Source organism: Salarias fasciatus, chromosome 22 (assembly GCF_902148845.1).
Source record: "Salarias fasciatus chromosome 22, fSalaFa1.1, whole genome shotgun sequence".
Lineage (NCBI taxonomy): Eukaryota > Metazoa > Chordata > Actinopteri > Blenniiformes > Blenniidae > Salarias > Salarias fasciatus.
Window position 1 is genome coordinate 18,759,106 of NC_043765.1, and position 13,775 is coordinate 18,772,880.

The 13,775-nt window shown below is 44.2% G+C and overlaps 1 protein-coding gene across 1 annotated transcript in view; it reads left to right on the forward strand.

Annotated features, from left to right (window-relative positions):
- The first annotated feature begins 195 nt into the window (after nucleotides 1–195).
- The window catches only part of LOC115408969 (CLIP-associating protein 2-like), a 49,715-nt gene continuing 36,135 nt past the window's right edge, over nucleotides 196–13,775 (forward strand). The window contains 6 exon segments of the mRNA XM_030119911.1: nucleotides 196–1,134; nucleotides 5,593–5,671; nucleotides 8,300–8,403; nucleotides 9,070–9,161; nucleotides 10,299–10,374; nucleotides 11,648–11,745. Of these exon segments, the coding sequence (XP_029975771.1) occupies nucleotides 937–1,134; nucleotides 5,593–5,671; nucleotides 8,300–8,403; nucleotides 9,070–9,161; nucleotides 10,299–10,374; nucleotides 11,648–11,745 (647 nt within the window). The 5' untranslated portion in view covers nucleotides 196–936.

The window sequence follows — 13,775 nt, forward strand, 5'->3', positions numbered from 1 at the left end:
AAAATATCAAACCATGACGAAAGATAAAAATACACTTTAATTTAGGAATCATGTCATACTATTGTGCAGTGATGCTTGTGGCTCATGAGGTGGCGAATACTTTTCCATTTCTGATCAGGCATGTGTCTGGCTAGCTGTGCGGCGCCTGAAGACCCGGCGGCCTGGTCCGTTAATGGGAAGCGCCATAGCGCCTCCTGCTGAACTGCGGTTCCGGGCAACGCGCAGTCTGTCCCTTCAGTGAGCGGCTTCAGCGGCAACAGCGAAGGTTCTCGGATTAAAGAGGGTCTGGTTAGCGCGGGATCAGGGTCCGGCTCTTGTTGGAAAAGTTTGGAGCAAGTTCTCCGCAGGCAGAGCGGACGGCTGCCAGACCTTTCACCCCGGGGGTATGGAGCGGAGGAGCGGGGCAGCGCCAGGCGCCAGGCCTGCGGACAGGAGGCGTTAGCGGGCTCGGCTAGCTCTACGCGAGGCTGTCTAGCATTGTTTGGGTCGCTCTGCTAACTGGCTTCGTGCTATTTTTGTTAGCATAACAGAGAGCCAGACAAGACTGCTAGTTTGCTTGGATGCGGATATCTTCAAAGAACATCCCGTGGACCTTAACAGTTGCACATTTCCAGAAGTTTCTCCAACTTTTACGTTCAGTTTGAGCTAACAAAGCACAGACCCCAAACTGACGGACTACGTTTTTGTCGCAGCCTGAAAAGTCGAGTTTTTTTTTAAGGGGCAGAAGTATGTTTTCTGTGCTCAATTAGTCTTCATTTATCGGGGATTGCATGTTGATGATCCAACATCAGTCAGACGCAGTCCAGACCGCGCAGTCTCTCTGCCCCTCGGTGGGACTTCACTTCACATCTCCGGCTCTCCGCACCCCATCCCACCGACCACAGTCCCCTGACTCCGGCCAGCTCCAGGGGCTGGCCACACGGCACTGACTGCCCGATGGAGGATCATGACAACATGGACTATTTCTACCAGCAGGTACTGCAGAAAGACGTTACCCGCAGGCTGCAGGTCGGTCAGGAGCTCGTGGACTACTTAAACGACCCGCAGCGCTCTTCGGACGTGGAGCAGGACAAACCCCGGCTGGACAAGACCATAGACGAGCTGACGGGATGGGTGAACTCCAGCAATTTCAAGGTGAGGGATGCTGATCTAGTCATCGAAGGGAGGTAGTGCAGTGTCACTGTATCAGACATCCGCTCATCCTCTGCCTGAATCATTTTCCATTCGTTTGCCTGATGAACGGAACATAAATGGGGAGCGATTGAAGTGTTATTTATTTTCAGTGCAAAGAACTTTATTGAAGATAACATTTGAAAGAGCTGCTAAAGTTACTTTTACTCAGGCATCATTGCTTTTAAAGCTTTACCGTTCAAGACAGATTTCATAATTCTTTGGATTTTCTCACAGATCCCAAAGGATGAAGGAGAGATGGTTCTTTGTGAATGCCAAGAAGTCTAATCATAGTTCAAAACGGGCAGACATTTTTAAATTCCTCCCCAGAGATGGAGAGAGACTTTTGTGAGGCATTCCTGTGGTTTGTTGCGGTTTATGCTGTTGTTGCCTGAGACTGTCTGTCATCGAGACCCATTGTCAGCACTGTAGACTACTGGAGAAATGGGGATGGGGTGGGGGAGGGGTTAGGAGACTCATTGTTATGACCCATGCTGTTTCTGCATCATTCCCCCTCTCCTTCTGAACCTCCTTCAAGCTCTTACGGGTTATTTTTTCTGATTTTTCCTTCTTGTGGTAGGCCTGTGCAGTAAACTTGTTTGCTCTCTGTGTCCCTGATATTTCAGATACTCTGCCTTCTGGGTATTTCATTTTTTGTCAAATCATCGCTCTAATCCATACAGAAAGCAAAGAAATTCAAATCCCTTTTTCCAAAGCAGGCGAAAAGTTGACATTACATGACTCATGAATTTTAATTTTTGTGCTTCTTTATGCTGCTATGAGCCTCTCGTCTCCCTTTGTGCAGGTCGGTTCCTCTCTGTAGATGACACAGACTGTAATTTGAGCTGAGATCAGTGTTTGGCACTGATGCGCAAGTGAGTTGTGACCCTTCAGAGGCCTTTGTACAGCAGGCTTTCAGCAGTGATGATTGGCTCCCAGTTGTGCGAAAGGCATTAAGAGCTGGCTGTGAACAAGATGCTGAGTCAGCACGGCGAGTCTGAAGGATGGAGAGATGATGCAGAGCTGACAGGAGGAGAGGAGCACAGGTTGAATGGGTTTGGAGGAGTGAGTGAAAAATACAAGTCATGCCTCTGTAATCCAATTCAGAGATTTAAGATCTTAAGAAAAAGCAGGTGTCACACTTAGACACTTCATAGGAATCAGTCGATTGGGGAAGAAAGTACATGAGCCTCTTTGAAGCTATTATTTTTCAGTCGTACGCCCACACCTGGCTTCATTTTGATCACTTGATATACTTTGTTTTTGAAGTAGGTGGAACAGCACAGTCATTGAATGCACTTTGCTTCAAAAGCTTCATAGAGGCAGCAGTCTTTAGTGAGACATGTAGACAATGGAGCATTAATACTGCATGCTGCCTGTTTAGATCGAGATGATAGCCACTAGCTTCAGGGTTGATTCTGGTTTCAGACTCTTGTGTTCACACACGTAAATTTGTTTAGTTGTGGCAATTTTATAAATGTCATGTCATACATGTTCAAATGTCTCTGGCACAGGATGTGAATCAATGACTGTAATCTGCAATCTGACATTTATTGATGTTACGTCATCATCTCCCAGTGATTGGGAGTGGAGTTCAGTGCTTTCTGCAGTTTAATAATAGAAGTTATGTGCTTTCTTATCTCATCTTTAGTCACGGTAACATCACCTTAGTGTTATGTAAGTGTATCTGAGGAAGTGCCACTGGTACGTGAGAGCAGCTGCTTGATGAAATATATTGATGAAACATTGAAGCATATACTTTTGATCATTAATCAATTTTGAAATAAATTGCTGTGGTCAAATCTTTGCACGCTTCGTCTACGTCTCGACGTTTCTTCCTGAGCCTCTGTTTTTTCCGTCCCAAGACTTATTTTAAGCCTCTCTAGATTCCGCAGCAAACCCTGGACACGGTGTGCGAATTAAAGCGCTAAGCCACCCTCCACTCCAACCTGAGCCTTCACAAAGAGCCATTCATGCTGGGCTAAATATTTACAGTTGTTTTTCTTAGACATGTCTGAGCCACCAAAACGTTTAGAAGCTAGCATTCTAGAGATGGAGGGTAAAATATGTGTGATAACCCAGTCACAATTTCTCACTGGTTTTGAGCGATACCAGAGTGACCATTTACTCCCTTATTTTTCTCTCTGCTTGCCACCCATATTTTCCATTTATTCTGCAGCCATATTTGGGTATTTACTCTGCAGGGGGGTCTTTCCAGCAGGAGAGGCACATGTGTTTCTATTTATGTTGTAATCTCAAGGTGAATAAGCATGACTTCCATCACTCACCCCCTTATTGCTGTCTCACCAAAGTGAAAATGCCATATGGTTGTGGGTACCAAGCTTGTTGGGCTCTTGGATGGAGGAGGGGTCGGGAGGCCTCGGGGCTGTTTCCATCCTGTACAGTTTCTTCTTTGTCTTGCTGTTTTGCCTCTTCATCCTAAATTAGATCAGTAAGGAGTCATCATAGTGACACTAACTCGTGTTTTGTGTACAGGTGATTTTTCGTTCTATCTGGTGTTATGGCCTTCATCGCGGTTTCCTGTTTTCTTCGTTCATCACCCCTGATTTCATGGTTTTTGTTACTATTCTTACCTGGCCTTCCTTTGACTAAAATAGGGAAAAAAACAGCAGTCTGGCTCTTTTTCACCAGTCCTGGACAGAGTCGAGAGAGAGCAGTTTAAATGGATTTTCTTTTTAGTCTGAGTTATACCACAGCGTTGCCAAAACAAGCATTCCAGGAGCACAGCGCAGTGTGGGATGTGATCCTAATCAGAAACACAGTGGAAAAACTCCACAGCGAGACACAAGAATCTGTCTGCCTCCCCCTCTATAAGTTGTGTCACTTAAAAGTTTTCTTTCAAGAAATGACTTACACCCTGGACCTTGGAAAATTAAGGGCATAGTCACAAGGGTAGCAGCGTACTGACTTAAAATATGCTTTGGTGCGTGAAAGAAAGCTTTCATCAGGAATTCGACTCAATGAAAATGTTTCCAAACCAGAAACATGGTTGGAAATTTGTGCATGTGATGTATTTCAAGTTTACCTGTGACACAATCTATAAAAAGTTGATAGAGTGGGATGGTTATCATGGCATCAGTCATATTAGAAATAAGCATATGAATGTCCAAATATGTCCAGACCACTGCTGATATGAGTGCTTTTTCTTTGTCGCTTCATTCACATGGTGCTTTTTGGAGAGAGAGAGAGAAAAACAGATGTGAATTACAGCAGTCAGAGAGAAATGATAAGCCAGTTGGTGAACTATGAATATTGTAGTCTAGAAGTAGTTTTCTTTCAAAGTGCTTTCATTTTTAAACTAAACCCCCAGTGACACTCTGTTTGCTTTCATTAGCATCTGTTTTGTAGGTAGAATAACACGGACACAACACTGTTACATAATCAGGAGTGTCACAGCTGTTGAAGTACGACAACCTTTGAAACGGCTTGTTTTTCACCATTAAATATGACATGAAGGTCATGTGACAGAGTATTAAAGCGGTCTGCGAAGACCTGTTAAAATGTCGAGGTCGGGAGTCTCCATACAGACCTTTTTTAGCACATTATCAAACCAAAATCAGCATCCGTGGCTCCCTGGCTGGGAGGTACACTGTTCAATAAAAGATGGTGTAGCACCAGCGAGTTTAAAAGAGCATCTAAAAGCAAAAAAAATGAACACGTCAGAAAATATCTTAGCACAGCGGTTCTTCCATCAGACACCCGTGCAGTGAAAAGAAGAGTCTGCACTGTCTGTGTGCATGGGCGGGTTTGCCTTGCTTTTCGGTTAGAAAGAAGGCAGAAGGAGGCCATTGTCAGGAGAAGAAGTCTCTTCAGAGACCTCTGGAGTGCCACAACCACAGCAGTCTCTTATGATATACAGAGCAGTCCATAGTCGCAAATAATTCCCTTTGTAGTGCAAAAAAATGCACAGTACACAAAGTCACAAGTCATAGGAAGCAGCTGGCTCGTTGATCCATTTCGTCATTATTTCCTTTCACTGTATTCCACGCGGTTTACAAGCTGAATCATCCGTCATTTCATGATAGCATCTTATTTCTTTCTCAGACTCATCCAGATTAAAAACCTGCTCGCAGACTTACTGGTCCACATCCTGATAAAAGCCGGCAAAAGGCGTGCTTCTACATACCAGTGTAATCATTCGGTCAGAGACAACTCGAATTACCCCTTTTTTGTTATGTTTTTTTTTTTTTTTTTTTTTAAATTAAACACACAATTTGCCAAGATCAGATCTAAATTTATTCTCACACTTCTGCAGTAAGAAGTAATTTTAATCCTCCATCTATTGGTCTTCTGCAGTATTTGTGATGATTTACAGAGTGCTGTAGGTGTGAAAGGTCTGTTTCTATCTCACACGCTCATAGAATTACATGACCTTATATAAACTTCCTCTCTCTTTTCTAGGTGGCGTTGTTGGGAATGGACATCTGCGGCGCTTTTGTGGATCGCATGGGAGAACGGTTCAAAGGATACCTGGGCACAGGTGAAACGTTTTATCCCTCGCCACTTTGTGTTTTCTACAGGTTGTGCTCCATTTACAGCAGAGTCATTCATGAAAGCCTCGTATTTGTTCTCAAAAAACGAGTGGCAAAGCCACTAAACTGGAAATATTTGTTGCTTCCAAAAGTACTTTAATGAAGCACACAAACACTGTTTATGTTTTTGTGGCGGTTTCCATCTTTATATACCAAACATGTGCAAACTTGTCTTTACTAACATGACAACCAGCAACACCTGTCCTCGTTTTTCCCTCATTGTGAGAGGTGTGATCATCATCTTTTAGTTAACGAGGTTCGAAACTTGTTTCAGACCTCGTCTTTAGCTGTGGGTGGCTCTCAGTAGTAAAGGTTATTTAGTCTAAAATAAGAAGCTTACAGTCCACCTTATTATTCTTGGTTTCAAGAAGTGTCATAGTCCTTGTGTTGTCATACAGCCTCTCTGTCACATGTCCTTCCATTTTGTCTCTCACTTCCACTTTGTGGTTCCTCTGCGACCGGCCGGCGGCCTTGCAGTGGAGCCTGGCACCGCCCCCTCTATTATACATCCTCCGAGTTCCTATGTTTAGACCCTACTGTAGCTCACCCTGGTACACCCCCAAAACACACCGTACAAGCGTGATCTCATAGACTGAGTCCTGTGTCAGGTTTCAGGGCTCTGTGTGTGCGTGTGTGTGTGTATTATGTGTGTGTTATGTCAGTGCCAGCCCCTGTGTGAGTGTGTGCCCACTTAAGGTGTCACCAGCTGTCTTTGTCAGCCAGACTGGCTCCTGTCACAAACGAGCATGCTGAACACAGCGCCGCAGCTCAGGGGTGACTGGACCTGTCACGCTGTGCAGAGTCTGCCACCGCACACACCCATATACACACACACACACACACACACACACACACACACACACACACACACCATGTAGCACAGTGCCTTGGCACAGCTGTGTGTGCTTCAACCAGATGATGGAAACACCTCAGTCAGCCACTACCAGCCCTGGAATCTCCCCTCCCTGCATCTGACTTCCATTTCTCCTTTCCTGTACTCGCACTGTTCTTCTCCCTGCTCCCACACACACACACACACACACACACACACACACACACACACACACACACACACACACTCACGCACTCAGAGGGGAGGGAGATGAGATCATTGAGAGTGAGTGATTATATTGATCTCCAGGCCTGACTTACTGCACAGGGCTGCTGCCTGAGATTGCTCTTAGTGTGTGTGTGTGTGACTGTGAGCCTCCTGCCCAGCACTTCCCTTGTGTATTGCAGAAATAGAAGTGGAGCATACAGATCACATGCGGCCATTCTCAGATTTCTTATACGTATTGTGTTTGCAGTGTAACAGTTTCTGGTGGCTCTGTTGAAGTGTGTCTGCATCCTATGTTTTCATTTTTACTACAGCAGATGACGTGGTTTGGTACGACAATGACCCCCCTGTCATTTTTTTTTTCTGTTTGGTAGTATTGTCCTTGTTTCCAGGACAACCAGCTGTTGTGGTCGCATAATGTAGAGACACACACACACACACGGAAAAGGACAGATGACATCACTCTCGCTGATGTTTCAGATGAGGAATGTGGGCAGGGTGTGTGTGTGTATGCTTGTGCCATTCTGTGTATTTGCGTTTCATCTCACTGTGTGAATGTCAGAGGGAGTCTGAGAGTTTTATGTAACTCAGAAAGTAACCAGAGACAATTTTAACCTCCGTAAGCTCTGTATTTTGGACTTTGGATTGGAGGATGAGGCTCCACTGAGCATTCTAACATTAAAAACAACGAAACTGAAACACTTGATCGTTTTGTGACTCACCTAAATATAGAAGTATCTCTCATTGGGGGGGGGGGCACCTAAAGAGACAAGATTTTATTTAAATTGGTACTCAAATGCATCACTTAACTTGCCTTCAAAGACAGTAATGAAGAAGAATGTAATAGCAGTGTAGAGGCCTGTGGCACAGAAAGCTATTGATGTCATTCTTGGTATTTCTTCATTACGCTCAGCAGAATTGTTTTGCACTGCAGGTCTCTCGTTCACATGATGAATGAGATCTAAGCATTATTGAATTGCTTGCCGTGGCCGTCGGTTTATTATGGAAAGCTGCCGTCTACCTCCTGACCTGCGAGTTTAGCTGATGATGAACACCATTAGCAGCCTCTATTGTAACTCTATTGCTGATTTCAGAGAGAAACGAGGCTCGTGTTTATTCTTCATGGTGTCACTGCGATAGATAGGCCACGCTGACATGAGAGCATTTGATGATCTTGACGTTATTTTACTCACGGTCCATTTCTCATTTCCTGTCCCCTATTCCACTTTGCCAGAGCCGCGGTATTGACTGTTGTTTCCTTAGCGTGTATATTATCGCATTGAGTTTCTGTCTCTGTCGGATCACAAGCTCTACTGAATTGTATATTGTGTTTTAAAAGAGCTCCACTTGGGGGCAGTCTTGATTATCTTTGCCCTTTAAATCTGGCTGAGAGTCGGGGTCACATGTGGATTAATTTCTTCTTCATTTGACGCACATTGTGATTTGTAATTTCATACATTGTTGTTCTCATCTAAAGCTGCTCTCTCTGTTTTTCCTCTCTTTCCTTCCTGGACTGTAGTTCTACCCGCTCTGGTGGACAGGCTGGGTGATGGGAAGGACCAGGTCAGGGAGAACAGCCAAGCTCTCATCCTACGCTGCATGGAGCAGACGGCCTCGCCCATGGTGAGACAGACACACACACACACACACACACATACACACGTTCATAGAGGGTGTGAGGACCGCGAACACACTGATCCCTCCTTACATGATTGTTGTAACATGACAGATACTGCAAAATGATAGTTTTTGTTGTTGTTTTAAAAAGTAGTGACTCAAACTTTGTGTAGTATGGAAAAGCTGAGAAAATGTTGAGCTGTAAAAGTATCAGCAGCCTGAACATGTAGGAGTTGAAGTTCAGGAGCTGAAGCCAATGACGGCAGATGTTCTATAAGGTTGCAGTCGTGGTAAACTACACTGCATTGTGCATTTTGTACACATAATACAGATTGCTTATACTAACACTCAAATATTTGTTATAGTTCTTGGATGGCTTTCTGAACGTTGCCTGTTTAAAATGCAGAACAAATACAGAACAAGTCGCAGACTACAAACCTTCATATCCATAATTGAAACTCACTACAGTGAATGGTACTGTTTGTTTTGGCTCCCTCTACTGGGTATTGAAGGAACCACCAAGCCACATTTCCAGTCAGTTTAGTTTTGTTTGTACACATCTCTTCATGCATATCATTAATTGTAATCACTTTAAAAACCTTGTATCAAAGTCTCCTCTGCTTGCTCTAGCTGATGTTTTCTCTCTCTGTCCCTCCTCTGTCTTTTATCCAGTATGTTTGGGAAAGGCTGCTTCCTGGTTTTAAACACAAGAACTTCCGCAGTCGAGAAGGAATCTGCCTTTGTCTCAGTGCCACGCTCAGCACGTGAGTTACTTCTCCTCAGTTTGCGTCACTTGCCGAAATGTGAAAGGTTATGAAAGGTTTGTCCCACACACACTACTTACTTTTCATTCACAACCACAGAATGTTCTGGGTCTAAGTGATCGGGCAGCTCACATTGATTGGAGAGGACAGAAAGTCAACATAGCACAAATACACACCTTTTACAGCAAAGACATGCTTATTTGGATCATCTATAAACACATATGGAACCTTGAAGCCGTTGGGTCACAGCAGCAGAGTATTAGTATCAATAAATATTGGTTATGTTACAGATCTGATGCTGTGGCTGTTGTGTGTATATGTTTGTCAGAAATGGTCCAGTTTTTACCCTGCACTGTTGTTAAACTTATTCAGTGCATGTTAGTGAAAGTTCTCCAGACTGAGGGGTGCACAGTCATGTAACCACCACCACTTTCCCATGACCCGGTTGTTTGTCGAAGAAACACATGTCCTCTGTTTCCAGGATTAATCCTCTTAACAGTTTGTGTGACTCTGGAGGGTTGGCACACGTGAAACCAGCACTTTGGTCACGTGATGCCACACTTTTCAGACACACGTTTCTTTAGATATTTATGAGGTAATCTCTTCTCCTTCGAGATCCAGCGGACATATGATTGCACTCACACTTCTTTCCTGGTTGTTACTGGATTATGCAAACTCACAGGGGCATGAAGCAAACATTGTATGGATGCACATATGACTAAACAGAAGTTTGTTGCAGCTTGTTTGACAGCAGTTAAGAGCTCCGTGGCTTGGCCCGCACTGTATTTTCCACCTCGAGGTTACAGACACACAGCAAATCTAGGCTGTGAGATCCACTGTGCTAATTTTAGCATCTTTTTGCTAATGGAAAGTGACACTGTTGTGGTAAATGCTAAGCTGCTACCTGATAGTAAAGCTAAAGATGGCTGCTGTACAAACTCGGTCATCCATTAAGAGCGAGCAGAGTGAGGGGGAAAAAAAACACAGCACCGTAATGAGCCGCTCCTGGGTTTTCACATATTCATAGTGTTAGTTGTGTGTCGTCCACATGGCCGTGGGAAGCATGCTCGGCGCAGCGCAGTGTAGAATGATGCAGCAGATGCCACATTGACTGTTTTCTCTGTGTGTTTCTTCCAGGTTTGGATCCCATCCCCTGAGCCTTAGTAAAATAGTTCCTTATCTGTGCTCTTTGACTGAAGACCAAAACCCACAGGTAAAAGATACATTTCCATTGCGGTTCAATTAAAAAACAAAATGGCTGTATTTTTGTTTTGACTGAACTTCCCTCTTGTATTCAGTTCTAGGTTAGAAATTGGCTTGAACCAAAACATGATTTTGCAAATGAGCATGTGTATGTAATACATTTTTAAACGCATGGCTCATGGGACCGTACGCATCTTCCGGACTTGCGTTATCCTACACAGATCACATGTGCTGGAATCTCTCCACGCCGGGTTTGGACTTTCACACGGTGTATAATTCATATAGTGTCTAACACCCGTATGTGAAAAGTTCACCAGAAAATGTTTCCTGGATGATATGAGGAAACCAGACTGCAAATAGAAAGTCCACGCAAACTCAGGGAGAACGTGTGAAACTTTTATCATGGTTCACTTCGATGTTACACGTGTGCAGCCACTGCTGCTGAGAGTCACTGCAGCCAAAGCCAAGGCTTTACAGCCCAGGAATCCTGCTCCTGCTGTCACTTGCATCCTTTGTCCAATAGTCACAATTGCTCTCATACTTTGAGCTTGTCAAAATAGTAGTTGCCAGGCCATTTTTTTTCCATGGCTAAAAATGCCGCTTCTGGTTGGACGTTGTTGTTTTTTCCCCCTGTATCACCCTGAAGCTTCCTGTGTGGTTTAATCTCCCAGCACACAATGTGTTGGCGCACACCAGGAGGTAGATTATTGCTGTTATTAGCGAGGAGAGGGTCTGTAACCCCCCACCCCCCACCCCCACCCCAAAGCTTCGCCGCTGAATCATGGGCACCAACACCCAGTTGTTAACCCACACGCCAGCATGCAGCCCTGTGAGTGTGTGTGTGTGTGTGTGTGTGTGTGTGTGAGAAAGACCGAGGAAAGGAGAGAGGCTGCTTTAACCTCCTACCGAGTTGCACCCCAAAGCCGAAATCTGCTTCTGTCTTCTACCCAATGATTATCTACCCACATGCTGTCCTGACCAATCAAGGGGCTCAACATGCCTGCCCACCCCCGGCTGCCGAGATTCACTTTATCCGCATCCCACCGTCCAATCCCAGCAGTGTTCACAACACAGGCAGCAAATCAAATGCCTCTCAGGGGAAGGCGACATTACAGGCCTGGAAAGTTATGCATTTTAGCGTGTTTATAACAGTTACACTGTGTAAGTAAACATAATATTTTTGAAATCAATTTGCATACTTAGTAAATTGCAGGGCCAGGAGTGTAGAAGTGTGTATGTGTATTAAAATGGCTTTTCAGTTCTTTGTTTTGTGCTCTCTGTAGGTACGTGAAGCCTCCGTGACGACGCTTGTAGATGTTTATCGTCACGTTGGAGAGAGGGTGAGAGCAGACCTGGGAAAGAGAGGACTTCCAGCTGCGCGGTGAGTTTATTTCTTTGTTATAGCTGGTAGTACTTTTTTTTTTTTTTTTTCTATATTTGTGTGTGTGTTTGCACATTTGTGTGGAGGGCCTGTGGGTCTCATGGTCTTGGCACCCAGTCTGTTCCAGGCCACACCATGCACCACTCTGCCCTTCACACACACAGAGGCACTTTCATCCAGAGCACAATGCTGACTGACTGAGGGAGGAGGTCGGGGAGGGGGTGACCGGGGTACAAAAGCGGAATGGGGGGGTGGTAACAGAATTGGAGGAAAACCGGAGAAAGTGTGTGTGTGTATGTCTGTGAGTGTGTTGGCGCCTACTGAAGACGTTCATTTGGTGGTTTCATCCTTCTTTGGTCGTCGTGGTTACATTTTCGGGGTTGAGGGTTATTCTGAGCACACAGGAGAGCACCCCCCCCCCCCCCCTCACTCCAGTTTCCTTTTTTCTCCAGTGTAGCAGATTGCTGTATACTGACTGCTCAGCATGAGTCTTACGTCTGTGAATGCTGGCTGCAGCCATGTGTCATGTGTTGCGCATATTAAGCCAGTCTGTCTCCAGTGTAAACACACCGTCTGTGGATGTGGGATTTATTCTGACCAGTGTGTCTAAGGTTTGATATATTTGTCAGATGGAGGGATTTAGGTCTTCAACCTCTGCTAGATCTTCTCAAGTGGTTGTTATTCATTATTTGTTGTTACACAATTCCTACAGATGAGTTCCAGTAGTCTGCAGCCTCAATGAAAAATGCTTTTTGCAGGTCCAACAGTCCAAACTAGAATCACAACTTTGATTGTTTTGCTAGTAACTTTTCAGCCCTTAAGCCGACCGAACCAGGCTGATTGCCTCAGTGGGAACATTTTGCTAGGTTGTGTGTGTCTTGAGTATGTTTGTGTTAGTATATGGTTGCAGCTTGGAATGCACCGCTGCAGCCAGGCCTTGCTAACTGGATCATATATCAACTCTGCTGAGCAGCTTTCAGTAATGGATAGAAAGATACTCTTCACCCAGTAATAAAAGAATGAAAATACAGAAACTTTGGACCGTGACTAACCATGCTTTTCACCCAGAAGTAGAACAAACTATTAAAAGTGTGTAAGACATTAAAATCCAGATATTAACAAGGGAGACAGAACTAACGTTTAAACTCATTAACATCAAAACACTTCTTGATTTGCGTGATGTGCTTGACAGATATGAGCGCTATTATTTTTTCCAAATGATGGAAAGAGCTTTCTGTTTTCTTTCACAAACCATCATCCGTGTATTGTCCGTGATGCTTTTATTTGCTTTAGATGAATAGTGTTTATTGTTCCCTGTGGTATTTGCTTGTTGGTAATTACACTTTAATGCAGGTCAATGCACCCTGATTTCTGTCTTTTTTGCGACTGAATTTTGATACCATGTGGTTAATTGTGATCAATTTACGATATTTTACACCACGTATAGTTTTAAATATCCCAGGTTCTGCTCAAAGTCTACCTGCACATGTATATATTGTTTATATCTGAAGACTGATTGTGCAGCTGAACCTGCTGACCTCTCTTGCTGTCGGTGAAACGGGTGAACATGTCTTCTGGTTTGATTGCACAGCACGATTCCAAAAGATAGTAATATCCCACACTGATGATCCGGTGTTTCCATTCAAAGCAGGTACTTTTATTGACAGAACTAATAATATGACGCATTCCTTCATGTCCACAGAGACATGGGACTTATCTCTGTTTGTCCATTTTTTTTATAGTAACAAAGCGTAGTGCAGTTGGATCATGAGTTTGTCGGCAATGTCAACAAAGAATTACCATGATCTGACAACAGTCTCCTGTAAGTAGGTCAAGTGCAGGTTGAACTAGCATCCAGTAGAACACTTTCACATGCTTGTTTCTGCTCTGAAAGAGAATTGAATTATTGCAGCGGTGAGAATCGTCCCTGTTGGCGATGACTGCCGGGTGAGCTTTTTTTTTTTCAATGACAGCCAAGGTTCCACAGCATGAAACTGGAAAATGTTGATCACATAATATGAATTCAGGCA